Source organism: Salvia hispanica, chromosome 6, assembly GCF_029641045.1.
Source record: "Salvia hispanica isolate PSC_SH4W2 chromosome 6, Shi_PSC_v1, whole genome shotgun sequence".
Lineage (NCBI taxonomy): Eukaryota > Viridiplantae > Streptophyta > Magnoliopsida > Lamiales > Lamiaceae > Salvia > Salvia hispanica.
This window is the reverse complement of record NC_142697.1, coordinates 35,963,304-35,989,879: the sequence shown is the minus strand read 5'-3', so window position 1 is coordinate 35,989,879 and position 26,576 is coordinate 35,963,304. Positions and strand designations below refer to the sequence as shown.

General features: G+C 35.2%; 5 protein-coding genes across 8 annotated transcripts; 1 reads left to right on the top strand and 4 right to left on the bottom strand.

Moving 5' to 3' along the window:
* Nucleotides 1-2,821: 2,821 nt before the first annotated feature.
* On the top strand, nt 2,822-4,776 carry LOC125207160 (uncharacterized). Its single transcript, XM_048106386.2, has 6 exons — nt 2,822-3,230; nt 3,423-3,521; nt 3,605-3,646; nt 3,724-3,853; nt 4,351-4,452; nt 4,537-4,776. Exons 1-6 carry the CDS (start codon nt 3,009-3,011, stop codon nt 4,650-4,652), a joined length of 711 nt encoding a protein of 236 aa, XP_047962343.1. The 5' UTR covers nt 2,822-3,008; the 3' UTR covers nt 4,653-4,776.
* Nucleotides 4,762-7,627, bottom strand: LOC125207159 (putative methylesterase 12, chloroplastic). Its single transcript, XM_048106385.2, has 5 exons — nt 7,161-7,627; nt 6,176-6,415; nt 5,949-6,092; nt 5,615-5,749; nt 4,762-5,125 (listed from the first exon to the last, which is right to left on the bottom strand). The coding sequence occupies exons 1-5, from the start codon at nt 7,425-7,427 to the stop codon at nt 4,853-4,855; spliced, it is 1,059 nt and encodes a 352-aa protein (XP_047962342.1). The 5' UTR covers nt 7,428-7,627; the 3' UTR covers nt 4,762-4,852.
* Nucleotides 7,628-9,326: 1,699 nt separating this feature from the next.
* On the bottom strand, nt 9,327-16,341 carry MLH1 (MUTL-homolog 1). Of its 3 annotated transcripts, XM_048102666.2 has the most exons (17): nt 16,021-16,339; nt 15,215-15,387; nt 14,561-14,633; nt 14,145-14,279; nt 13,863-14,070; nt 13,361-13,509; nt 13,162-13,260; nt 12,824-12,890; nt 12,588-12,723; nt 12,139-12,233; nt 11,952-12,060; nt 11,419-11,584; nt 10,984-11,145; nt 10,543-10,711; nt 10,165-10,322; nt 9,972-10,062; nt 9,327-9,667 (listed from the first exon to the last, which is right to left on the bottom strand). In XM_048102666.2, the coding sequence occupies exons 1-16, from the start codon at nt 16,255-16,257 to the stop codon at nt 10,018-10,020; spliced, it is 2,181 nt and encodes a 726-aa protein (XP_047958623.1). In that variant the 5' UTR covers nt 16,258-16,339; the 3' UTR covers nt 9,327-9,667; nt 9,972-10,017. The 3 variants fall into 3 exon arrangements, with proteins under 3 accessions (XP_047958623.1, XP_047958624.1, XP_047958622.1); XM_048102667.2 differs by lacking the exon at nt 9,327-9,667 and having other exon boundaries at nt 9,783-10,062; nt 10,615-10,711; nt 16,021-16,341; XM_048102665.2 differs by lacking the exon at nt 9,327-9,667 and having other exon boundaries at nt 9,783-10,062.
* Nucleotides 16,342-17,851: 1,510 nt separating this feature from the next.
* Nucleotides 17,852-20,668, bottom strand: LOC125204159 (nuclear cap-binding protein subunit 2-like). 2 transcript variants are annotated; one of them, XM_048102726.2, is made up of 8 exons: nt 20,528-20,668; nt 20,062-20,285; nt 19,634-19,772; nt 19,533-19,566; nt 19,243-19,353; nt 18,765-18,815; nt 18,580-18,686; nt 17,852-18,101 (listed from the first exon to the last, which is right to left on the bottom strand). In XM_048102726.2, the coding sequence occupies exons 1-8, from the start codon at nt 20,543-20,545 to the stop codon at nt 18,027-18,029; spliced, it is 759 nt and encodes a 252-aa protein (XP_047958683.1). In that variant the 5' UTR covers nt 20,546-20,668; the 3' UTR covers nt 17,852-18,026. The 2 variants fall into 2 exon arrangements, with proteins under 2 accessions (XP_047958683.1, XP_047958684.1); XM_048102727.2 differs by lacking the exon at nt 20,528-20,668 and adding an exon at nt 20,404-20,488.
* An 865-nt stretch (nt 20,669-21,533) lies between these two features.
* Nucleotides 21,534-24,550, bottom strand: LOC125199856 (adrenodoxin-like protein 2, mitochondrial). The gene is made up of 7 exons (XM_048097721.2): nt 24,329-24,550; nt 23,802-23,863; nt 22,870-22,937; nt 22,345-22,451; nt 22,153-22,202; nt 21,983-22,065; nt 21,534-21,914 (listed from the first exon to the last, which is right to left on the bottom strand). Exons 1-7 carry the CDS (start codon nt 24,516-24,518, stop codon nt 21,836-21,838), a joined length of 639 nt encoding a protein of 212 aa, XP_047953678.1. The 5' UTR covers nt 24,519-24,550; the 3' UTR covers nt 21,534-21,835.
* Nucleotides 24,551-26,576: the final 2,026 nt, after the last annotated feature.

The following is a 26,576-nucleotide window of genomic DNA, read 5'->3' as shown; positions in this document are numbered from 1 at the left end:
TATTATCAATTCTTTCATCCCCTTCTATCCCCTCTTCTTAATTCTCTCCCCCTAGTCACGATTCACCGAGCAATGCTATCCTTAGCAAGGCGCGGTCGTGATAATCCGACCCCATTAACCATGGCTAAATTATACTAGCATGTTTTGCACTATATGCCATACGCTGAATTATGATGTTTCATAACTGATATCCACATTCAAATAGTAGTATAAATTTACATGTCGTTTAGGGTTGGCAATTTTTGACACGACACGATAACACGATACGAACCGGTACGAAATTAATGGGTTTGGGTCAGAGCTTATCGTGTTCGCGTCCTTATCGGGTCGACCCATTAAGGACACGAAAATTTCGTGTCGTGTTTGTGTTATCCGTTAACACATAATATTTTAATATTATTATTCTTATTAACACATAATATTTTAATATTATTATTCTTATTAACACATAATATTTTAATATTATTATTCTTATTATTTTCATTTTTCAATACTTATTTTCGTGTCATTAATGGGTTTGTGTCGTGTTCGTGTCGTGTTGACCCGAAACGGTTCGTGTCGTTAATGGGTTCGTGTCGTGTCCGTGTCTGAGGGTAGCGGGTCGTGTTCGTGTTCGTGTTTGAGGTTTTCTTAACGGGTCGTGTTCGTGTTTGTTGTTATCGTGTTCGTGTCATTATCGTGTCGACACGATAACGACCCGACACGCACGATTTGCCACCCCTAATGTCGTTACATTATTATGCCCTCCGTGTTAAAAAATAGAAACATTTGAAACAACACGGGTTTTAATGCACAATTGGTAAAGTAAATGAGAAGAATTGGTAACGTAAGAGAGAGGAAAGGAAAAATGAGTAAAGTAAGAGAGAGAAAGAGAAAAAGTAGTGAAAGTAGAGTTAGTGGACTGTGGGGGTCCATGTCCTAAAATAGAAAGATTCTAAAGTTTCTATTGTTAAGGAACGACCAAAAATGGAAATAATTGCTATTTTTAAAAAAGGGGGGAGTATCTTTTTTGGCTATGGTTGAATTTGTTTAGTCATGTGCGTGATATTTTATAAGATTTTAAATTAAATAAAATTTATTTATAAAAATATCTAAAATAGTTGCATACAAAATCGTGTAATCGCCAGTTATGTACTCTCTTCGTTCCATAAAAATATAAGCAATTGATATGGCACGTGAATTAAGACAAAATTGATAAAGTAAGAGAGAAGAAGAGAAGAATAGTTAACGTAATGTTTGTGGATAGTGAGACTCACATTATTAGGAATGTTTTAGGTGGTATAAGTTATAAATAAGTTGAGGTATAATGATAATAAATGGAATAAGTTTCAAAAAATGGAATGCACATATTTTTATGAACGGAGGGAGTATTAAGTATTCAATATTTGAATTTATAGATATTTCTTTAAATTCATACTCAAAACTTACAAATTATTAAAATTAAGGTTAAAACTCGTCTTTTATAGCTATAGATAGATATTATAGGTTAGGTTATAAGGGGAGTGATCAATTGCTAACTCATCATTTAATTGCTAACTATAACTAATTTAAGGCCATAGGATTTTAGAAAATGCGTGGTCTACAATTTTCCACGTGTAATTTTCGTTTTTATTAATGATATCGAAAAAGATAAATAAAAACTCCAAATTAGGGTTTTGGATGAAAATGTTAATATAGTGTTTCGAAAATATCAACTCGATGCTTTGAGAATGTCAACACAATGCTTTAAGAATGTTAACTCATTGCTTACTTATATTGACATTCTACATGTATTATATTGACATATTTTATATAATTTGTTGACATTTCTGCTTGTACGAAAAAATTAAAAAATTTTGAATTTTTTTTCAAAATTTGACGTCGGAACATATGCATGTAGGATATCGTTGGAATCCTTATAAAATTAACTAATTTTGTAGTTAATTGACATTAATACCCCTAATGATATTTTTTGGAATTAATGACCTTATTGACGTTTTTTGTTAATCGTATTGACATTTCAGGGTTGATGATCTAGGCCTTTAATTTAAATATCTAATGGTTATTATTTAGTTATAATTAACAATTAAGTATTGAGTTAGCAATAGAACACTCCCCTATGTTATAATTACATAGGTTATAAATAATTTTATAAAATTTGAAACCATAAAATCAAAATTATAGTCTCTGTCAATTGTCATCTTAAATACGAAATACGCTATTTATGCTAAAAATTTTATGCACGTGGTAAAAGCATCTCCAAGGGGGAGGTAAATGAAGAAGTAAATCCATATAACTATCATATTTATCTTTTTTCCATAAAAAATTATTCTTCGAAGGGAAAAGTATTTGAGAAGGTATTATTACTTTTCCTATTTTGAAGAGGTATCTTAACCTCTCCATCAATAGAGAGGTAAAATTTCATAACCACCATATTTACCTTCTTTTCATGAAAAATCATTCTTCAAGGGGGAAGATATTTGAGAAGGTATTACACTTTATATTTTTTAATGCATTTGTACTATTATTTTATTTTTAAAAAAATGATATACCTTCTTATATTACTTTTTTCCTTTGGAGTGTGTTATTTTTTGAAATGGTATATTTCACTTTGTGAGAAGGTAAATTGTTAATTTATCTCTTCTGGTTGGAAATGCTCTAAGTAGAGATAATATTATTTTCATTTTAAGAAATACTCATGTTATTACTATATTTTGTAGTAGGGCAACAAAAACATTCTACTATTTTTTAATGGAAAGTGAATAATTATTTAACTTTTCTTAATGGTTTCATAATTAAAATAAAAAGATGAGTGTATTTTTCACGTGTGGACAATAGACCCTCATAGAAGTTTCGGTGTCCAAGCCAGCGCCATCCATGGCGTCTGCAGCCTCTATTCCAATTCAATGCCTTTCACATTCAATCGTTCAACACGTTATGTATATTATATATAGGACGGCAAACGAATCACTCTTCGATAATCACAACAATTTAAGAGAGAGAGAGAAAAGCAGAAATTGGATTGAGAGATGGGAGAGATAAAAGGTGCTCCGAAATTGAGATTGCTGTGCCTCCATGGATTCCGCACCAGCGCCGAAATCATCAGGAAACAACTCACCGCAAAATGGCCTGAATCTGTGCTCGATAAATTGGATCTTGTTTTCGCCGACGCCCCTTTTCCTTGCCAAGGAAAATCCGATGTTGAAGGAATTTTCGATCCTCCTTATTATGAGTGGTTCCAATTCAATAAGGTCCATCTCACTTTCTATTTCTTCTTCTTCCTTTTTTTTTTTAAAAAAAATTACAATTATTATTAGTGTCATTCAAAATTTCAAAGTTATGGAATAAATCAGCCAAAATATTTATGATTTTTGTGTCAGTTCTCCATTTATCCTTATACGGAGTGTTAAATATTTTTACCTTTTGATTGGTTAAATTTATAGGAATTTACGGAATATGTGAACTTTGATGAGTGTCTTGCATACATAGAAGATTACATGATCAAGCATGGCCCATTTGATGGACTTCTGGGTTTTTCACAGGTATGTGTGTGTGTTCTACTATTTATTTTGTTGTGAATTTGAAGTTTTGAATAATTGTTTATAGAATTTGTTTTATTAATTAGGGCGCGATTCTATCGGCTGCATTGGCCGGAATGCAAGCGAATGTAAGATTTCTCTCCCATCTAGTTGCTTACTCATGTTTGTTAGTAGAAACGTTCTAAATAATTTTTTGTCGTTGCAGGGTGTGGCTCTCACGAGAGTGCCCAAGATTAAACTCGTGGTGATAATAGCAGGCGCGAAGTTTAGACATCCATCTGTGATAGAAAAAGCTTATTCTACACCAATTCGATGTTGGTCTGTTCACTTCATAGGTAATAAATTTCGATATTATCCGTGCACGCTATGCACTTCTTTGTGTTGATTATATCATAAGTTTATTTTTGTCACCAAATCATTAATGAACTAGTAGCTTTTAATTAAAAGCCATCATTTTTATACACCTGCCAAACAGATTCTATATATAGTAGGGTTGGTCAGTTTGCATCTCTCTATAGGAGTAAATTAGTCAAGCTATTATTAAGCTATTTACATCAGTATCTCCAAAGTTTTTTTCATAATAAAGGTATTTTATTATTGGTTAGAGGAAAATGTTTTATGAACTAAGATGCGCTTCATTGTCATATCTCAAAAGTTGTTTGAGCTCGTTGACTACGGAAAATTCATCATGTTGACCAGCAGCCGCCATACCCTATACCTTCGTCTGCATTAGTGCTAGTTTCATACTTGTAGACCATCCATATGACTTTAATGGTTTGAAGTTTTTGATTTGTTTGTGATAAAGATATTATTATTTGGCGCCATGAAACAGGGGACCAAGACTTCTTGAAGGAGTACGGGACCGAGCTACTCGACTCGTTCGTTGATCCCGTGGTGATTCGTCATCCCAAGGGCCATACCATACCGAGATTCGGTAACAACCTAAACCACAATATATTTACTTGAAGAGACGTCTTACCAATTGAGTTGTGCAACTGACGTTTGTTTTGTTGTCCAGATGAGGAAGGTTTGAAGAGCATGCTAAGTTTTCTTGAGAGGATGCGGAAGGAAGTTATTGAAGAAAAACAAGAAATTATTTTACAAAATGAAGGTGTTGAAGAGTGTTTAATATGAGAGCCATAGCCTATTTAAACTAGTTATTTAGTACAATTATTATTATCCCTTTAAGGCAATAACACACATATTTCAAATTTTAAAATAAGTAATTCTCAGCAGAAATCACTAAAGCTGAATTCAATTTCTATATGTATTTAAACATTATCTTGTATATTACACTATAACTATACATCAAATAATTTTTAGAAAATATATTTCTAAGCAATTTGAGCTATTTCAAGCAAGATCTTATGTAAAGCTTGAGGCTTTGAGAAGAAAGGGCAGTGATCACTGCCTTTGATCTTGAAAACTCCTTCTGGAGGGTTTTCCCTTACCAGCTTTTCTTGGACGTCGGGCGAAAGGGCATTATCGTCCAACGTTTGAACGTAGAATCGCCTGCCTGTCCCATATTTCTCGGCTGATAGAGACAGCTTCTCCATCATTGGACCAAGAGGGATAGGCCTCATGGAAACCATTGCCAAAGCAACATCCTAAAGCAAGAAGACGAAATGTCAATTAAACGACGAAATATCAGTTTATGTCTCGATATTTAATAATTTACCCCCTTCGTCCTGTTCAGAGCGAAACATTACACATTGTTGTTGGTTTAATAAGTGAGAGAAAATAAAGTAGTAGAGATAATGGTGTTTCGATTTTTAGACTATAAGTAGTCAACCTTTCGATATTTCCATGAAAAATATTTTGAAGGTGCTATCTCCGGCACTAGAGATCTCACATAGCACGATGTGAGATTTGAAGTGCCGGAAACATCGCCTAGGGACGATATTGTGAAAATGTTGAAAAGTTGAGCATCAATTTGTGGTTTATTAAACATTGAGACATTGTTGAAAGCCTGGCATGTTAGCGCGGTTCAGCTTGCATCTAAACGAGAGCACTCGTTTTGCAGAACAAAACGCTAGCTTATAAAAGGCACGAGGAATAAGGTCGTGAATACATTACGTAAAGTATGTGTAGGTTACCTTTGTAGGAGAATGGTTGAAATACAGCCCTTGTAGATGCTGCTTCTCGAACATGAATCCGGTGGGGGGTTTGTCTTTACCGTTTCCGTATATTACAAATTTTGAATCCGGTGAAAAGAGTTCCTCGGAACCGAGCTGCGCGAGAACAAAATATGGTTAACGCACGAAGCTTCACATCATAACCACTTTGTAAAAAGAAAACATGAGTATCATTTACCGGCTAAAAATATGCGCGTTTTTTCATAAACGTCTAACACTTTTGAAAGTGCAAGACATTTCTGAAAAACGCGCATACTTTGGGCTAGAACATGATATTTTCCTACTCAAAAAGTACCTCTTCAGCAAACACATCGAAAGGTCTCTGCCCGTCCGCTATCATTGTGCCACAGAGGTAAATGGCTTTTGAGATCTTGTCGGGAAGGTGCTCTAACGCGTAGGAGATGCAAGCGCCTCCGCTACTGTGGCCGACTAATATCACCTACAAAGATGCGTCGTGTCAGAAAATATCTGGCTCGAGAGACATTGCCTAGAGAGACTGCATTCTGAGGCTGTTTATTATACCTTTTCGTCTTCGGGCAAATTCTGCAGAAAATCGATCAAAGGCTTGGAGTACTCTGCTAGGGTCGTAACATTCTTGGCATCCGTTGTCTCGATTCCACATCCAGCTAGATCCAAGGCAACTGGAAGCAGTCCGGATTCCTCAAGCAGAGCAATGCTTTTATACCAACACCAAGCTCCGAATCCTTCACCGTGCACCAAAACAAACTTCTTCGTCTTGATATTCTCCAAAAACTCCGGCAACTGTTAAAACAGCATACGTTTTTATAACGAACGAAACTGATACATGATAATCACGTAATTTGGTAAAGAAATGAAGCGATTGCAATCCCTTTGCTCAACTACGAGTTCTCCTCCCAATCGAGGCTTTGTTTTCGTATGATAATTCAAGCCCTCCTTTCTTGAAAAGAAAAACTACCAATTATAAGCATCCGCGCACACACACACGCAAGAGTGAACGTAAAGCTAGCAACCTAATCCGTGGAAACGAGGCTTAGTTCGATGAGCGTTATAGCATCTACTATATCAAGAAACATCAATGAACCCAAATACAGAAATTGTTCCTAAAACCAACTTTCATTTGCATCAAACATCTAAAGAAAAGATTTTAACTTTTTCAAAATAAGTCCCATCAACATTCTAATCTTTGAGTCAATGTTTTCCCCAAATTTCGATTCAGGGTTTTTAGTTTTGACACACAGTTAAACACCCCATTTCCTAACACAATCTATTATCTGCATCAAGAATCAATTAAAAATACTAGCTTAATTAGAAAATAAAAGATTTACTTTCCTAAACAAAAAAGTCCAACACTTTTCAAGAAAATGATCACACTTTTCCATCAATAAAGTAATCCACAAAAAGCAATTCATACCACTCAAATCAATAATTAAACTACTCAACACACACAAGCACAAAATCAAACCTTTTTCCCCAATTCAGATCCTAACCATACACCAACAAAATCAAGCAAAAGTGCAAAATTTACCGGCTTAGCATCAGTGGTAGCAAAAGGGTCGGCCAAAGTGGCGGCGCGGCGGCGGGAGGAGGTGGATCCGAGACGGCGGGACATGGAGCCATTGTCAAATCTCTGAGAGAGCTGATGCTGGTGAATCGCCATAGCTAGAGCTTGCTTGTGGAGCAATTCTTCATCGATTGAACTCCTCCTCCTTGAAAGACTGCCCCTTTTGCTTCTTGATCCAATCCCACCGTTCTTGGTATCTTTCTTGCTCATGCAAATAAATTTATTCCCCATTTCTCAGCTGCAAAAATTGAAAAAGATTGGATTTTTATTTAAGCAGAACTGTTGGGAGAGGATTGCATTTGAGAAATAGTAGGCGGCGGCGCCGGTGGTGGTGGTTTGGGATTAATTTATTGCGGCGAGAGAAAGGATGAAATTTTGTAGGGAAGAGAGACAAAGACAAAACAAAACAAACTCAACTGAAAATGTAAGCAACCAAATAAACCAATTTACTACAACAAATATTTCTCTTAATTTTTTGTATTTCGTCTCAACTCATTTATTGTCTATTTGTCTTCTCTAGGTATTTTTGCTAGTAATTTTTTATTGGCACTCCTTTGATTTGATGTTTCATGTCAAAGAAATACTCCATTGTTTAAAACTTTAAAAATTACAATAACTAAGTGATAAAGAACATAATTCAATATTTTAGCCACATTCATATCCAAAGCTATCAAAATTAATAAAATAATAGTAAAAAATGCGTTTCACTCAGAGTACACGCACTGAGCGTGTTGCGTTAGTTATGAATGTCATATTCATGACACCAATCGAGTTCAACTTTTTTTTTCCATCCCATTTATCATTGTATTACCACTCTTATAATTTTTGTAATGATTGACAACTTAGTCAAAGAAGAGTTATTATTTCGTGGCCCAATAATTAATCTCGTTATACAGGTGTACTTTTTTCTTAGGATTATCAAAATTTGTGTTTGATTAATTGGAAAGAAAAAATAATTAATAGAGCATAATATAGATCACTATCAATTTGTGCTTAGAGATTTATTGGTAAGAAAAATAATTAATACAATAGGGCATAATATAGATTATAGATCACTATCAGTTTGTGCTTGGAGACAATGAAAATGAAAATGATCCAATGTAATGTTTATACTTTATACGTTCTAAAAAATGGTGTCATTTTTTCTAATTAATGGAGCATAATATAGATCACTATCAAATTGTGCTTAGAGGGAATGAAATGAAAATGGTCCAATTTATTGTTTATACGCGCTGAAAAATTGTGTCATTTTTCTAATTTTTTCAATCTATCAAAATGAGTCTCGTTTATATTTATATAGACTTTTACATTATTTTTTTTTTCCATCTTATATTTATTCTTATTTTATCTCTCATATTTTATTAAATATTGTACATTAAAACTTGTGTCGTTCACATATGAGACTACTTTTTATGGTTGGAGGATGTAGTATTTATTTTACTTCACAGATACCTCATTTGTCCTCATAATGCTTCTTGTACATGTTTAAGTCAATGGTTATTTGCTGGAAACAAACTTTCAACATTTTCTGATTTATCTCCCATACCGTTTGAATGGAAGAAGCCGAAGAAGGTAATTTGTCTATCGATTTACTAATTTTTCTTTGATAGATTTTGTATTTAATACCCTACCCTTTTTAAATTCAGGCATGACTATTAATTTGTATATTTAAATTCAAAAATTTAAAGTTCGGAAGTAAAATAAGAAATGTTGAAAGTTTATTTATAAAAATTAATAACCCTTAAATTAATTAAGTCTAGATAGCACAGGCTTTTCACTTAGAAATGGATAAAACAGAAACTTTTTCAGAAAATAATACTAATAATAAAATATTTTTATCCATGCTAAATTATAATTTGAATATTTTAGTGCAGTCTATTTGTAAACAAGCAATACATCTAAAGCTTTATTTAGGCCAACAAAAATCTTTGGATACAATCTTAATATCATATTTTTAATTGCACAAAAATCGTATTAAACATATAATACTACTTATTATATTTAATAAGTGAAAGTGAACTGGATTATTCCAAAATTATTTAGAACTCAAGATGACAGCTGCATGTTAGAGGCATTCATAATCATAAATTCAGAATGCACTCCATATTCTCCATTACATAAGCATCACAATAATTTCAAAGTAAAACTACTAGTATTATTCAGCAACAATTAGTACTATTTCATAACCACTAACTACTAGTATTATTCAGCAACAATTAGTACTATTTCATAACCACTACAGATTTTGTATTGATCGTGTTTACTTACATGCCATGGAATTTTATGTCCTCTACTTTAGTAACGGATTACAAAATGGCTTTAATATGAAAAGAATCCTAGTACATCCCAAAAAAATTGCAAATATGGCACGAAATAAAATTTTCAATCTCGGAAAGATGAGTTGGACCATTGTCTATACAGCCCGGGACAAACTTCCACCATTCTAGCTCATCTTTCCGAGAGGCGAAAATCTTGCATAGTTTTAAATCCATGTCAATTTTGCAACTCGATGAAAAAATTATCATAAAATAAAATGACAAAATCAAAACATGATAACAAACATAAGAAAAGCTGAAAATACAGAGATTCATGAGAAATGAAACATAAAATATCTTTTTCATCAAAAATTCTACAAAACAATTTATCTCCCAAGTACATATATTTACACAAAAGAGTAGCAAGTATTGAAATACGCATTGCACCTAAATCTGAAGACAACATGCTAAAGATGCAGAATCCGAAAACAGTAAAAGATGGTGAAACTTGCAAGCTTACGATATCATGTACAGCTGACGCAGCAGCGAGAAGACTAATGCTCTGGTTAGCATCTTTCAAAAATTTTGTAGAGTTTCTCCAATGATGCCACCTGGAACATCAACAAATTTTACTTTAAAAACGGGAACTTGGGATATAGTCATTGAAAGTACAAATTGGGCAAAGGCGGAAACGGATTCACAAGGTTGAGTACCTTGACAAAAGTTCCATCTGTAGCCATTGATGTAGGAGGCTTGAGGAAGAGCCTCATGGAGGGAAACAAAACATGCTGAATCGACCATTCGCGCTGAGACCAAGCTCTTTCAGCCTCCAAAAATAGATCTTGCTCAATTTGTTCTTCTGGTATGTCATCTGGTTACCAAAGGCACATACGTTTTATACTTCAGAAAATCAGAAACATGCAACTGAAAGAGGAAAATATGTAGCATATTCACGAATAAACTATGTAATGTGCTCAACTAGAGATCATAATATAAATCCATAATTAGCCTTTTTCCTTTTAGAATACAAAGCCCAGCAGACTCAAGTCATATGATATGAAATTCAATATGCAATGGCTCTGCAGACTTACCAGCACTGTGTGACGTACTTCCTTCTACAGGATCTCCAGAAGGAGATCTTTTATAAAATTGTGAGCTCTCACCTGATGGATTTGGCAACAAAGGGGGATGGAAGGCATAGAAGTTCGCAATAGCTGCAGCGATTGTTTGAAAACAGTCCTTCTCATCATCCCAATTAACCTGTTAAACAAGAAATATTAATAAATGATGTATTGTAAGATAATACTATATGGAGTTCCTTGAAACTAGGCCTCTATGTAACACCATAGACTAAAATTGTCAAAATGAGGTGAGAATAGCATTAAAGCGCCTCAAGTAGATAAGTGTTGTCAAAGGGACTACATAATGGAAAACCTAAACCAGCAATTGAATAATAAAATTAGTTTGTCTTGACGGTAATAAAAATCAGCTATATCAGGAGAGGATATTTTTTCTAAAAATGTGAAGCTTACATCATTGCCCAAACAAAGAATAAGCTCTGGAACACGATCCATATCAGGTGTGTATTGGTCAAGTACAATGGGCAGCCGGGACAAATTACCATCCGGGTCAATATGAATGCCAAAGTATTCCTCCAACATCTCAGTTTTCTCCTTGATCACATTAGTATTCATCTAGCAACAAAACACAACAGAAGTCAGAAGGAGAAGAATGACAAGTGGAACATATATGAAATGAATCCACGGACATATCTTAAGCATGTTGCAAGAATTGCTAAAAGCTGTCATTTCATGCATAGCCATTGCAGCAGTTAATCACAATACGAATCCCCAGAAGTTTCCCCAAGATTAACAACAGAATGAGTGTATTTAAGACTAGGAAAAATCAAAATCATGCTAACAATCCCTAAACATTATAGAAAGGACCGTCAGCATTAAGAAAGTTACTTCTGCTATCTTTTCTTTCAGGTTTTCATGTTCAATGCCTTCAGGTTCCAACTCGTCCTCCTTTAGAGCCAGCATTACTAATTCCCGTAGAGGAGCGGGAACACTCAATTGAATTGCGCTAAAATGTGCAAATCGACGTAAAACTTGCTGGTACATGAGCTCTTTGCTGCCAAAGCATCAAGAAGAAAGAAAACTTATCAGATAACTCAGACAACCAAGAAAAATTGATAAATACAGTAATATGAAGCAGGACTGACATTGAAAACTGCATGATGTAAAGCTATATTCATGGATCAGAAAGAAGAAGACAGTCCTAGTTTACATAGATCTCATCTGCTAGAAAATTTTACTTCAAAATTCCAAAAATATCTGAAGGTCACTCAATAGCTACATAATCACTTGCAGAAGTCACAAACCAATAAAGAATATTCTCATAATAGTTTGAGCCACATGCAATGTTTCATAAGATACAAAATCCACTACTTCTCTACCCTCGTCATACACTCCCAAGCCTGCAACAGAAAAACTTCTACCTCAAGTTGACCACATTAGCTAGATACAGATGAGTGTTGTGCTGCAGCAGAGCAAAAACATCGTCTGCCATCCCAAGGTACGTGCAGTGTCCAACAAGGTCCAGCAACTCTATAAGATCACAAGTCAGCACACATCATTGACAAATTCATCAAAAATGGTTCTCAATCAATAAAGGCATGACTTAACCAGTGTGGCAGCTAGAGTCAATCTCTCTGATAAGTTCCTGAATGCTAGTAAGGTCTGCAGTCTCCCTGGAGTTCCTCCTTTCTTTGATTGAAGACCTGCAGTTGAGAAATGAGTAAGGATGGGAGTCTGAGAGAAACCAAAGGCTACAGGCTTGGACTTTATGCGATGATTTCCTTTTTATCAGAATGTAAAAGTAATGACTATAATAATCGCATTGCTAATTGCAGAAGATGCATGACAAATTTCGTCCCACATCAATCGTTGCAGAGAAATAACTGTCACAAACCCAAAAGGTCATAGGCAATATAATTTCATGATCTATTCCAAGAATCATCAATCCAGCAATTATCCGTATGATCTGCTGTTTACCCTACAACCATTAGATACTGTTTCTTCATGATCGAAAACCTGTTATAGATGTATGTACTTCAGGAGTAGTCGTCTTCTACCTCATGGAGGCCAAGCAAGAACTTCGTTGCAGTTGACTAGACTGTGTGCTCTGCAGGTATGCATCCAACCTTCCTGCAGGATCCTGGGAATCCATCCTTACCATTTTGTGCACGGGAACTTTTTGTGGCTTTGTTCCTAGAAAGTTTACAAATGAAGACTAAAGATTTAAAAGGAAAAGGTCGACAACAACATATTCTGGATTCGCAAAAAGGCTGAGAGGAGAGCTTTTGCTTACCAAAAGACGAGGGAGGAGTTGAGGCAGCCTTGCTCGTAGAAACTGAATTATCTAAAGGATCCACTTTCTGCCTCAGAGAAAAGGAGGATTTTAAAGGAAAGCCAGACAACGGTTTGTGACATCAAGCAGCAATATAAACAGTATGCTCATACTAAGAAGACGTGAAACAGAACCATACAAAAAAGTTTCACCTGAAAGTTAGTTGAGTGCGAATTTTAGTTTCAGAATGCTCAGAAAATTACTACGCCAAAATAACAATGAAAAAAAGCTGAAGGTACAGACAAATCTACAAGGATATATAAGAAATCAAGCTTGTGCGGTACATTTGTTTAGAGTACCTGTTCTCGAAATGTCCTCGACTCATTGGAATTCCTCAATTTTGACTCAATAGCAGATTGTATCTTCTCAATTATAATTTCTTGGTTCAGGAGGGTTACCTGTGCATACAACAGAAGAATAGAAAATAAGTATAATAGAAAGTGCACCAAGGTGTTTTAGTTAGCTTCTAGACCTCATTCAATAAAGTGTTGTGTGTACCTCTCTCTTAGTTGGGTGCACATTTACATCAACGTGTTCAGGTGGCAACTTGATTGACATGTAGATGAAAGGTTTGGATGCCTTTGGCAATGTAGCAGCATAAACAATCTCGATTGCTCTCTTTAGAGAACCACACTCCACGAGTCTATCTGAAATAGGGAATGTAGCATGAGGAAGCGGGAGAAACCAAAAATGTCGCTCAAATTTGAGCACTCCAATGTAAGAATTTTCGACTGACATAATTAAGTGCTTCAAAACCAGAAAGCAAGGAGCAAAAGTAAGTTTCAACAATACTGGCAGACATATGAGAGATTAAGGAAGCTACATACAAAGGAGCCATTTGCTGCAAACAGACGCACCACACAAACATCAAGTTATATTCATTTAATAGCTAAAACTGCAATAACTAAGCAACAACTCTGATCTTAAAATGAGGAAAATATATAGGATAACAGTACAGTACTAACTATATCCCTATGTATTAGGAAGTAAAAAAACCAACCATTGATGAATAGCACCATAGCTATCTTCTTTGCGATGTAGTTAGAATTAGAAATAAATCCATCCATCTTGAAACTTGAACTCGATGGATCATCAGAGACTTCTATCTTCAAAAGGTTTTGTGCAACTGATACCCCATAGACAGATCTGATTGCGTCAAGCCTCGAGGATTTAGAAGCTGATTGAACATCTGCTCTAGCAGCTCCATGCTAAGAGAAACATACATCTCAGATTCTTGTACAGAAACAGACAGAGTGGAAGTGAACCTAGTCAGTGGACAAACCTTTCTGCAAGAGAAGCTTATGCTCGTGTGATGGATGGCAAACCGGCAAATTAAATCGACTATCTTTGGGTAGTCATCAGCGGAATTCTGAAGTGTTTTCTTCCTAGCAGCCATGTTATAAAACAAATTCTCTATCTGCCAAAGAGAAGCATATCATGAAAAAGCAATCATGGTCATCAAAAGGAATATTAAGTTTTAGCAAACACAGACGGATGTTCACTTTGTAAGAGGCCACTCAGATACATACAAGTAAACTATGCTAAGTCAAGCACCATGTTCATTCAATTTTGATTGGATTATTTTCTCTCTTGGCTTGACTTATCAATTTTTTGTTTTAATATATTCAGCCCCGGAATCCAAATTTGTTTTTAGCACTCAAGTTTAGAAAAAGCATGTGATCAAAGTAAGATGCATACCATAATTTGAGTGCCTTTAACAGCTGCACATGCTTTTGGTTCACACCCCATCACACCATCTTTATAAGTTGCCCTATCAAATGAGGGTGCACAAGAGAATAAATTAATAAATAAGAATTAAGTTTATGCTATACAAGCTTAAATCTTGAAAAGTATACGGAAGAAAAAAGAAAAAAATCCAAAAGTTAAAAGAACTAGTATACAAAAATAGAAACCAAAACATGAGCACTTGTTTGGGGAAATCCTAGAGAGCGTTGGATATAACAGGAGCTGAGATCAGATATAAACTTCCAAACCTAAAAATAATAGGTAAAGCCACAACAGAAATGAGAGTATGATGAAAGTTAGGACATTGGTAAGATGAGAAGAAGATAAGCTTAGATGAGCATAGATAATAAAAATAAAAGACATTGTTCTTCTTTATAAAAAGCAAATGTTACAGCTCCCATTGGTAATATAACTTTAAAAAAATTGAAGATTTAATAGAAGAAGTTGCATGAAGGAATCCTCACCTAAGTGCTAAATAAAAGAGTGCATTTCCAATGAAAACTACATTATAACTTTATAAGAAGCATGCGAACTACTTTAGGCTTCCCTAAATTGAACATAGTGCCAAATTGCATAAAGAAGTAGAAAAAGGTCAGCCATCAATACCTGTATCCATGTAATTGATCTTTAGTTATGGTGGTAACTGTCACATGACCAACATACGTCATACTTGCTAACGCCTCGCCTCTAAATCCCATGGATTTGATAGATTGTAAGTCCTCATATTTACTCAGTTTAGAGGTTGTATGCCTTTCACATAAAATTGGAAGATCTTCATACTACACGCAAATAGAAACAATCAGAAAATTAAACACAACAAATGAAATCTTAATATATCACTACAAGTTGTAGCAGCATATAGTAATACACATTCCTAGCATATAAAACGCACGAAGCCTTTCATCAACAGAACAGGCAAGTGATGCGTTCAAAATTTTCTGCTATCAGAAAGATTCAAATATTTATAATGTATATCATAACATCATGTCAACATGATACTCAACCACCACAAGACAAGTCTCTTCTCTCATCTACAACTTCGCACAGATCGAACTAGAGGAGCTCGATCGTGTTGCAGCCTGCTTCAAGCTTGGACTAGCTCCACATATTTTTTAGAATTTCATTCTTTTGCCGAGGTGTTATTTTTCCAATTCATGCTATTTAATTAGCATATCACAGCGTACTAACCAAATTACATAGTCCTACAAAATCAAACTTGAAATGAGCAATATACATGACAAAAAAAATCCTCATTTCCCCAATTTCATCACAACATCTAAAACTCCAACATCCAAAACAAGAACAACTGTAAACTAACACAACACGCACTACACATAGAGACGCCAACTACACGCACTGAGCACGCAATTAAGACTGCGCAGGAAAGGGGGGAAAAGTGAAAAAGGATCTACTCGAATTCCATGACCGTCGTCGGAGACTTGGATGAGTTTGAGGCCACCGTCTTTCACCACCACGGTGATGGAAGTTGAGCCGGCGTCGATGCTGTTCTCGATGAGCTCCTTAACGGCGGAGACCGGCCGTTGGATGACCTCACCGGCGGCGATTCTGTTGACCACCTCCTCGTCCAAGCGTCGGATTACCGGCGGCTCCCTTTGAAGTGGACTGGGCGTGCATTCTTCCAACTCCATTTTTGAAATCGAAGATGAGATTTTGGTTATGAAATTAGGGATTTGGCGCCAAATGAGCTAATGTCAGGAGTTGCGCTTATATAGTTGTGAAATTGGGTGCCTTTTTCAATCAATGAGTGAAATAAAATAAATTCCTCGGTTAATTCATAAGCTTTATGGAATTGTATAATGAAATGATAGATAGTGTACTACTACTTGATTAGTGAAAAAATATCTCATATAGTAGTATTAAAATGATGGACCCTAGTATTATATTGGAGATGTTAAAAGAAAATTTGCACTTTTTGTGGACTTTAAAAATATAACTCGATCCGTACCATAATAAATGTCACACTTTTTTTTTTAGTTTGTCCCATAAAAGATGTCACATTTCCTTTTTTTGGAAAAAAACACTCTCTCACATTAATATAAATATATTATTTTCTCTCTCCAACTAACACACAAAACATCCTAAAATCTCGTGTCATTTTCCAAGTATGACATCTACTCCCCCCATCCCAATTTAGGAGTTAGAATTAGTTATGGCACGAGGTTTAAGAATTTGGTGGAGTGTGTAATAAATATAGTAAGATAGTGAAGTATAATAAATGAAATGAGTTAGTGGAAAGTGAGATGGTTTGACTTTTAAAAGATGATTTATATATATATATATATATTTTTTATGTAGATAATGACATTTGGATGTAATTTTGATGAATAATGGGATAAAATTTTATGTCCAAATATGGAAAATTCTAAATGTGACTCCTAAACTGGGACGGATTTTTATAGTAAAATGTGACCATTAAACTGGGATGGAGGGAAGTATTATGGAACGGAAGAAGTACTATTTACAAAAATTTAGTCGAGATTAGGGCTGGCAATTTTTGACACGACACGATAACACGACACGAACCAGCACGAAATTAATGGGTTTGGGTCAGAGTTTATAGTGTTCGTGTCCTTATCGGGTCGACCCATTAAGGACACGAAAATTTCGTGTCGTGTTCGTGTCGTGTTCGTGTCGGGTTCGTGTTATCCGTTAACAATGCGTGTTCGTGTCGTATTCGTGTTATCCGTTAACACATAATATTTTAATATTATTATTCTTATTAACACATAATATTTTAATATTATTATTCTTATTATTTTCATTTTTCAATACTTATTTTCGTGTCATTAATGGGTTCGTGTCGTGTTGACCCGAAACGGTTCGTGTCGTTAATGGGTTCGTGTCGTTAATGGGTTCGTGTCGTGTTCGTGTCTGAGGGTAGCGGATCGTGTTCGTGTTCGTGTTTGAGGTTTTCTTATTGGTCGTGTTCGTGTTTGTTGTTATCGTGTTCGTATCGTTATCGTGTCGACACGATAACGACCCGACACGCACGATTTGCCACCCCTAGTCGAGATATGTGTCGTGTAGCAATAAAAACCATCAAATGAGATTAACATAATTGTTTCTCATAAGAAAGAAAAAGGAAATAAGTGTACGCTATGAAAATGATAATTTTAATAATTTGTCATTTTCATTTAAAAGATATACTATTACCGATAAAATGATGGTATATTTTGATGCATTTTTCACACTTCACCTTATCAAATTCATCACACAAACACAAACAAAAAGTTTCCTCTTAAAATCTACAACAGCTTAGCTTTGAATAAGTACTTCGTTTTACAAGAAAAATACTAGTGCTTTGCACAAATAGTGGGAGGATCACATTTTGCAGCAATGCATAGAGAGTTGAGCATATATTTCTAAAACTAAGTAACCAACTGGCTGAAGACGTTGCCTACGACGACCGCTTCCGATCATCATCATCCTCCTCGTCTGAATCGCCGCTCTCCCGAAATCGCGGATTTTTTTCCTGTAAACGAAAAAAAGAATGGTGGAGTGTGAATAATCATGAAGAAATATGGCCAAGTCGCTTCCGGTCATCAATCAACAGAACCGTGGAAGCGAAACAAAATTCCCGGTGCGTTGCAATTTCTAAATTTTGACTTCAAGAAAGCAAATTTCTACAATTGAAAAAATTCCAGTAAATTGAAAAAAATGTCCAGTTAGGGCTAACGCCTCTCCTTATCACTGCAGCTTAGGCAATAAGGACATGAGAAATCGATGCCTACACTTAGATATATGTCGGTCCTCTACGGGTGTGATCCTAAAGACATTATATAGAAATCAAGGACCTCAAACAACTAAAAGTGGCTTCACATACAGATGCTTATGTACAGAGCAGCGAGGGTGGGTGGAAGAAATCAGAACTGAAGTGGTCGATTTGAAAGGTAAGTAAACAACTAAAATTAGCTTCACATATGATTCTTGTATAACCATCAGAAACTTACAGGTCTGGGTTCATTATCTGGATTTCTCCGATACACGAAGTCTGACTTTCTCCTTTGAAAATCTGACCCACGGCGGTCATCTTCTCTATGTCGCTTGCGTGGGTAATCTGTTTTTCCAAAGAAAGTCATCGGATTAGTGAGTTCCATGAGAAGAATCACAAGGCTAACCTAAATGAGAATAATACCTCTGCCACGGTAGGAGCCCCCTTGACCGTAGTTTCCACCTTGCCTACCATCTACAAGAGTAGAAAGTCAACGACAAAAATGAAGCAGTGTAAATACCTAAGCCAACATGTGTTAATAACTTAATATTTTTACCTATATAAGTAAAGATAATTTATCTATTCATTTATTCAACTAACAGCAATAAATTAATAGCCCCTCATCGGTGATAAAAACAAAAGGCTTACAGACCAAAGAAAAGAAAAAAAGCAAAACTACAAAAAAACACATTTAGATATCCCTAAACAATAGTATGTAAGATTGTTTGTTAATGTATTCAGCAAGATTATCAACCTTTGGCAATTGACAAATAGACACGTGGCCTCAATAATATTAGAAGAGCTCAAAGGTCACTCATAGAAACAGAAATTCAAGTGACAAGTTCTAGTCTTCAAGAGCGACATGCAGAAAATGCAAGGCTAAAGGTGTTTAGTGACTTACAGTTTGGTTGCATGACAGGTGCAAATGAATCTAGCGATCCAGCACCATAATCGACTAACTGCCTCTGGGCTTCCAACTCTTTCTGGACTATTTTTCCATAACCACCTCTACGTATGACAGTTAAGGAATTCGATATTTAGGTAGCTTTATTATACTTAGAAACTAATGCACTTTTTAGATACATGAGGATATATACTAGAGTCCATATCACACGGACAGGCAAAGAACAACAAAACAGTAAACTTGAACAAATTCAATTGTGTAATTATAAAATGGCCTGAAAAGGATATCTGGATCGTAGTCTGTACGATATTCATCCCGCACCTGATACAGAACATAAAGTTAATCATTGCTAGATTAGCAAGGAGAAACAGAACTATAGATGCCTCACCTGCCCACCACTCCGCCCACGTCCCCATTGCCTGCCTTCTTGAAACCCCCAATCAAAGTCAACACGAATAGGACGGTCATCGAGAATAGTCCCGCTGATATATTTCACAGTATCTTCAGCATCTTCTCTGGAGTAGTACCTAATATGTATCAAACTCCATAATGAGTGGATGAGTGATTGAGAAATATTTTGGTTTTTGTTGCTAATTTCAAGATTATGAGCATTAGAAACATAAAGCACTCAGCTACCGACAAAGACGAGATCAAATATAATTTCAGATAACATGAAAATACTCGAGGACAATACAAGATGCCACGGTGTCGAGCTAGAAACTTTAGCTAACTAAATCACTTAAAAGCCACTATTATCCGTTAGCCTCTAATTGACAACAAACCAATGCTCGTCGCAAACCAATCTATAACGCTTACATTACGAAGCAGAATCCGCAAGGAGTCTTGCTGTTCTTATCCAAACCCATGACCATCTTCTTTATCTCCCCCGCCCGAGAGAACAGCTCGTAAACCTGCTCCTCCGTCGTGTAAAACGACATATTGCCCACGTAGACGGTGGTCGAGGTCAGTAGTGCCTCCTCGTACTCTTCCTGCGTCCCGGAAAACCTTCTGTCCCTATACGCCGACAATTTGGTCGGATCCTAAGCAAGAAAATTCAGTAAACAAAATACGACTATCTCATTTCATCAAAAAACAAGCTCAAATGCATAAATTCAGTATTTTCTTATAGCAGTCAGCTCAAATTACTCTCCCATTTACCTAGGTTAGCTGAAAACAGAATACGAATGCGGAAGCAAAAGTGAAGTCAACAATTCGCATTTAAATCGATTACTTCTAATCCGAATTCAAACAAATAAGAATGAAAACTCATACTAGAATTTACCTTGAAAAGTGAGGCCATCGGAGACTCCCACCAGAAAATTTTGATTTTTCACAGAAAAAAATTGGGAGGAAACGAAGCCCTAATGAAAGAAAATGCTAATTGAAATTGAAATAGAATAAATGGGCCGGGCTTTTTGTATTCGGGCCGAATGTTATTTACATCGGGCCATGAATTTGGACATTAATTAGTAGATGTCACGCTAGAGAGATGGCACAGGATTTTAGGAAATGTTATTTTGTGTGTTAAATGGTGAGAAAAAATATAATTTTATAATTGACGTGAGAAAGAATTTTTTCTAAAAAAAGAAATATGACATCTTTTGTGAGACAAACTAGAAAGAAAAATGTGACATCTAGGAGGGATTATGTAAAAATATGACTATAAGTTGATTATTCAAATCTAAAATCTTCTACTATCAGTTTTCAATACTCCAATCCCTATATGCTCTATCTTCTTTTTAGTTTACAACATGATAAACTGGTCGAGCCGTTTAAGTCTGCTTAGAAAATTATCCAACCGAAATCGATAAAAATAGAATTTTCTTTTCAGATAAAAATGAACTACCAAAGTTTTCAATCTCGTCTTTCTTGTGGAAATAAAGCAAAACTGAAGTCTAGAAAAAAGTGATAGTAGTATTAATTATCCGATCTACTCCCTTCATCCCACAAAGATAGTCCCACTTTGACCCGGCACAAGTTTTAAGAAATGTAATGAAAAGTGAGTTGAAAAAGTCAGTGGGATGTGAGTCCTACTTTTAAAGTATTAGTTTTATAATAAAATGTGAGTAGGAATGAGTTGATAGAATATAGGGTCCACTACCAAAAATGATAAAGGTGAAATGGAACAAACTTTGTAGGACAGAACGAAATGAAAAAATGGGACAATCTTTGTGGGACGGAGGGAGTAGTAATTTGGGTATGATCGAAAAAACGATAACAAAATGAATATTTTTTAAAAATAATTTCTTCATGCTATTAACTTAATTTTTTAATTATAAAAACAATAATTAGGATAACACATAACGTATATCAATTACTCGAATCATGCTATAATAACAATTATTAAGCACTACGAAATAAATAGCTCATACTACAACAGAATTTAGTGACTATTGGAATCCCAAACTACAAAAATGGAAGAATATTAGGCACAAAACCATCAGAGTATTGACTCATGGTTTTAAACGAATGGCAAAAAAAAAATTCTCCTTAGATAATCACAACTGCAAAAAATATGCTCCCGACTTCTTTCATCATCCGTATAGAACTTTACTTACAGATGGCTCAAGGACGCTTGGTACCTACATGATCATGAAGTAGCTGACGGAAGTGCTAGACGAAGTCCATCAAGTTCGCGTTTTGCAATTACTTGACAGCCTAGGCGAGACCTGAGGAAAAACATCATGCGTATAAGCTTCCAGAAAAGAATATGATCAGTATCAAGCAAACGACCTACGTTTTTGTGAGGCCAAATGCAAGATCTAACATGTCCAATTCCTCATCGACTGGATCTGGTAATTTATTATATTGGTCTTCATCCTGCCAAATACAACAAAAGTTATTTGGATAAGTGGATAAACATCTGAACTTTAGCTGTATCACTGGGCATTTTCGGGGGTAGCTTACCATGACGATAACATGGCAAGTGGAACAAGCCATCGTACCCTCACATGCTCCTGCAATCAATTGATGAGATGTAGACTTAATCACTTAGAAAAGAAAATATTAGGATGTAAACATAGTTGCAACAAATTCAACCTATCAACTATTGCTAGTTCACAAATTGCGATGCAGAACAGAAACAACTTGCAAATTCACCTTCAAGATCTATATCATTGTCATGAGCAGCTTCTAGCATTGAAAACCCCTCAGGGACACTGATATGCTTCTCCTCTCCGTCTTTGTCCACAAAAGTTACATTTATTCTGCAAGAGTCCACACAAATGCATCAGATAATAGTTATTATAAAAAATAAATCACGTGCCAACTTTTGACCTCTGATAACTTCTCCAAGTTAAGAGTTTTTGCCTAGTGAGTCACCAGTTCTGAAGTCAGGTTCTTTGCCGTTTCAATGGATATTATAGTCTCAAGCGAAATGATAATATAGTGTTCAGTATACTTTGCTTTTACTCTTTAAGTATGCTTTTCTCCCTTATAAAAACCTAAAGGGACATGACTCTCAGACAGAATTTTTCCCTTATTAGATAACTGCTTCTTTGCATCTCTCTCTCTCTCTAATAAAATGTAGATAAACCTTCAGCACCATGTCACCATGACTCACTCCCTGGGACATGACTTCCTTATCTTAAAGGGAAAAAAATTGAAAAGTTTCACAAAAATAACCTTTGTGGTTCTTCATCGCCTTCCTCTGAGTCGAGTTTGGCTGCAGATGTGCAAAACGATGCGTGGCTCTGAATACAGAAGAAGACAAACAGGTTAAAGCTACCCACATACATATAAGCAGGAGATACAACAAAAATGAGGGGAAAAGCAAAGCAAATACATCAAGTTACACGTTAGCATCAAAAGATAATAAGAGAGAATCATCATCTGCATGAGTGAGACAAAATAATAAGAATAGCACCATCCAATTTAAATACTTGTGTTAATCAAGAAGAAGAAAACAGAAAAACTGAATGAAGTTGCTAGTTCTGTAAATGTTCTTCATTGCGACTATTTCCCCCACTCACGGAAGAACTGAAAGTCGCTAAATCTCTAAATGTGGATTGTCTTTTTTCTTCCCCAAAGTCGGCCAAAGCTATAAAAAGCAAATACACATGCTTTTAAGTAGAAAGCACAGATACACTTGCATTTCCTGTAAGGACCTAGGTTAACAATGAATGTGTGGAAAGAGACTTCCAGAAAATCCAAACAAAACTCATGCACCTTAGATTTTGATAGAGATGCACCTGGATAACAGGTTTATAACTTTATATGAGGCACAAGGGTTGTTAATTGTGGGTTTATGTATTTGGCAAGGGCCTGACAGGAGTAGGTTATTAATAAGCATTTCTAAGCTAGATTAGGCTGTGGTATGGTATTTAGCTATGCTTACCTCTATCAGATTTGCTCTTTTATACTTAAAAAGATGGTATATCCATGAGCTTCAAATTTCCTAGCTACATTAGGATCTAGCATTTTTTTACCTTAATTATCAAACACCTATATTAGGTATCATATCTATTGGATACAAAAAAAAAAAAAATTCCAACTGTTTGACATCTGAATATACGCAAATGGAGTAGAGTTTTGCATTCCATGCATGGAAAACTAACCTGTGTTTTTAAATACTGATTATGAGCCATGGAGTTTGATAGCAGCGATGAAAATTTTCGAGCTGTTAAGAAGACGAGCAATGAGTCAACAGAATTTAGTGAAACAAAGGAAGCCTCATGAGGATTTGTCAGTAAAATTATTAGATGAAACTTTAAATTTTGTACCACACTAATACACTATCACTTCATATAAAAATTTGTAAGAGAAAAGATTGGAGTATATCATACTAGACCAGGATTCCTAGAATTCATTCACAGCACATTCAAGTTTTTGAGAAGTTTCTACCATAGACTATATATATCGCAGGAGAATAATAGAAACTACTATGTCTTATTTGATCATATATTGATGAATCTCATATATTGATCAGTAAACCTTTTATCATAAGTGTAATGATCTTAAGCAAAACTGCAATCGTTAACCACCTTTTCCCTAAACAGATGCATCTCGCATAGAAAGCTAAACAAATAATTATAAGAGCTAACTCTAAATTTCATCAATTTAACACAAAATATCTAGACCTGACCTGCAGACGAATCTCGAGGTCGGTAATGGAGAGCTTGCAGAGACCTGCTATATCGTTCTCGTCGGGATACGTATGGGACGACAGATTCAATAAGGTTGCGAACGAGCGGAAGGACGAGAGCAGCCCCGCGCCGGCACCGGACTCCGACCGGTCTCCGCCCAAGAGCGAGCCTTTCACTCCAACCGTCCATACTCTGTGAAATTGAAAATGGAATTAGGTTGGACAAGATAAGGGTTGGGCTTATCAATTTAATTGTTGGGCTGCTTTTGTTTTTGGGCTTGGTAGAATTGGAATTAGAATTTATTGGTATAGAAATGTTTTTATTGTGCAGCAAGCAGTGGTTAATAAATTTATTAATTTGGGAATGCTCCATATATTAGTAACTAAGAAATCTTATTGTTATTAGTAGTTGTTGTGCATCCGTATTTTTCAAAATTTAAGGAATGATTGAAAGTGTTCCAACTAATTGTAGTATTTTAATTACGAATCCGAATATGAGTTACGAAAAATTTAATGTTGCAAGTGTTTCAGTCTAATGCGAAAAAAATATATAGTGACCTAGGACTACGAAACAGTTATCATCCAGTGTGTCTTAAAAGTTATACATACATTACATGTAAAACTAAATATTTTAATATTATTACTCCTTGCGTCTTATAAAAATATAGGCATGTAAGTATGACACGAGAATAAGATAAAATTGATAAATTAAAATAAATGAAGAGAATGGTAGTTAAAGCGACAATATTACTAATAGTGTTTTAAATTGTAGTAGTAAATAACTTTCCATGAATTGAGATAACTTTCCATAAATAGAATGCTCATTTTTTTGGGACAGGCGAAAATGAAAAAGTGCACATATTTTAATGAGATGATGAAAGTATTTTTTTTAAATTTCAGCCCCGGCCAATTCAATTTTCTGGTTCCGTCACCACCAAAGAACAAAGGGGATCCAATTCCAATAGGCACCGCAATGAAGAAATCGCCGCTGCACATAGAGTTTTAAAATCCAGATTTACATTAACGGACAGAGCAAAGAGCAGACCTCTTACTGCAGGGCTCCTCATCGCACGAGCTCCGAGTTGACCAAACTTTGAAATGAACATTGTCGTTCAGCCTGAAATCAACAATCAATTTAGCACATTGAACAAAATTTGCTCAGAATTCGACCTTAACCCAACCGACATTTTTTTTAAGCCATAGTATTATGAAATTTATGAACTAAAAATAATTGAATGAAATTTACATGTAATTTAACATCAAATAGAGACAATCTGACTAGAAATGCATCTTCGTAGCACATATATATCGAAATTTATGTATAAATTTCTGAAAGAGAAAGTCATTTTTTTCCATTAATAAGATCCTTATCTCGAATATTGGTAAACTGAACAAAAGTCTTCCAATGGAAGGCGTCGATGCCGCACGTAGCAATGAATTATGAGATCCGGTGCTATACCATGTACACATAATATGGGCATTTATAATTTGATTTTTTATGGAATTGAGTCAAATAGATTTTTTATTGCTAACTTGTACAGATTATTCAATAAACATCGCAAGAAACTAGTATATTTGTCAACTCGAACAATCTCGGCGGAGGGGCCCGAATCTCAGCGGAGGGGGCACGAATGGAATGAGTATCATATAACTGGGAATATAAAATGTCAACTCGTATTAAAATGTCAACAACTAAAAAATAACAATTATAATTCACACATCAATAGTCAGAATATCAAAATGTCAACAACAAACTTTATTTATGTTATATCAATCAACTATTATGTCAACAATAACATTTTACAAATAATTAATGTCAACAACAAATATTTTCATGTCAACGACGTATATTATTTATGTCAATAACAACGTTTTACATATAATTCATGTCAACAACAATGTTTTACATATAATTTATGTCAACAACATTTTTCATAAAATTTATGCCAACGTCCTATAAAATTCATGTCAACAACAAACGTTATTATGTCAACGAGCTATATAATTCATGTAAAAAATAAACATTTTCATCAATTTAGTCAGTTGCAACTTCAAAACTGCTGCATCTACAGATATAGTGTCTTACAAGATCCCAGACTTTCCATCGTTTGTGGAAGCAACAAAATCTATTCTAGCATCAACAACAAAATCTATTCTAACAAAATCTATTCCAACAAAATTAGAGGAATATCTCAGTCGATTTTCAGTCAAATGCTAGTGAGTACTATTGTTCCAAAATTTCACAAAC

Excerpts from the sequence above, each read along its gene's own strand:
- LOC125199856 (XM_048097721.2), bottom strand. The coding sequence starts at position 24,518 with ATGGACGGTTGGAGTGAAAGGCTCGCTCTTGGGCGGAGACCGGTCGGA. Across the intron at positions 23,864-24,328 it reads ACCTCGAGATTCGTCTGCAG|CTCGAAAATTTTCATCGCTG; the intron begins GTCAGGTCTAGA and ends TCTTCTTAACAG. Across the intron at positions 21,915-21,982 it reads GCATTTGGCCTCACAAAAAC|GTCTCGCCTAGGCTGTCAAG; the intron begins GTAGGTCGTTTG and ends GTTTTTCCTCAG.
- LOC125204159 (XM_048102726.2), bottom strand. Across the intron at positions 19,567-19,633 it reads GTGGGCGGAGTGGTGGGCAG|GTGCGGGATGAATATCGTAC; the intron begins GTGAGGCATCTA and ends GTTCTGTATCAG. Across the intron at positions 18,687-18,764 it reads GGGCTCCTACCGTGGCAGAG|ATTACCCACGCAAGCGACAT; the intron begins GTATTATTCTCA and ends TTGGAAAAACAG.
- MLH1 (XM_048102666.2), bottom strand. The coding sequence starts at position 16,257 with ATGGAGTTGGAAGAATGCACGCCCAGTCCACTTCAAAGGGAGCCGCCG. Across the intron at positions 15,388-16,020 it reads ACGACGGTCATGGAATTCGA|TATGAAGATCTTCCAATTTT; the intron begins GTAGATCCTTTT and ends ATTTGCGTGTAG. Across the intron at positions 12,724-12,823 it reads AACTCCTCCCTCGTCTTTTG|GAACAAAGCCACAAAAAGTT; the intron begins GTAAGCAAAAGC and ends TAAACTTTCTAG.
- LOC125207159 (XM_048106385.2), bottom strand. The coding sequence starts at position 7,427 with ATGGGGAATAAATTTATTTGCATGAGCAAGAAAGATACCAAGAACGGT. Across the intron at positions 6,416-7,160 it reads CTACCACTGATGCTAAGCCG|TTGCCGGAGTTTTTGGAGAA; the intron begins GTAAATTTTGCA and ends CTGTTTTAACAG. Across the intron at positions 6,093-6,175 it reads ATTTGCCCGAAGACGAAAAG|GTGATATTAGTCGGCCACAG; the intron begins GTATAATAAACA and ends GCATCTTTGTAG.
- LOC125207160 (XM_048106386.2), top strand. The coding sequence starts at position 3,009 with ATGGGAGAGATAAAAGGTGCTCCGAAATTGAGATTGCTGTGCCTCCAT. Across the intron at positions 3,647-3,723 it reads TGGCCGGAATGCAAGCGAAT|GGTGTGGCTCTCACGAGAGT; the intron begins GTAAGATTTCTC and ends TTGTCGTTGCAG. Across the intron at positions 4,453-4,536 it reads CCATACCATACCGAGATTCG|ATGAGGAAGGTTTGAAGAGC; the intron begins GTAACAACCTAA and ends TTTGTTGTCCAG.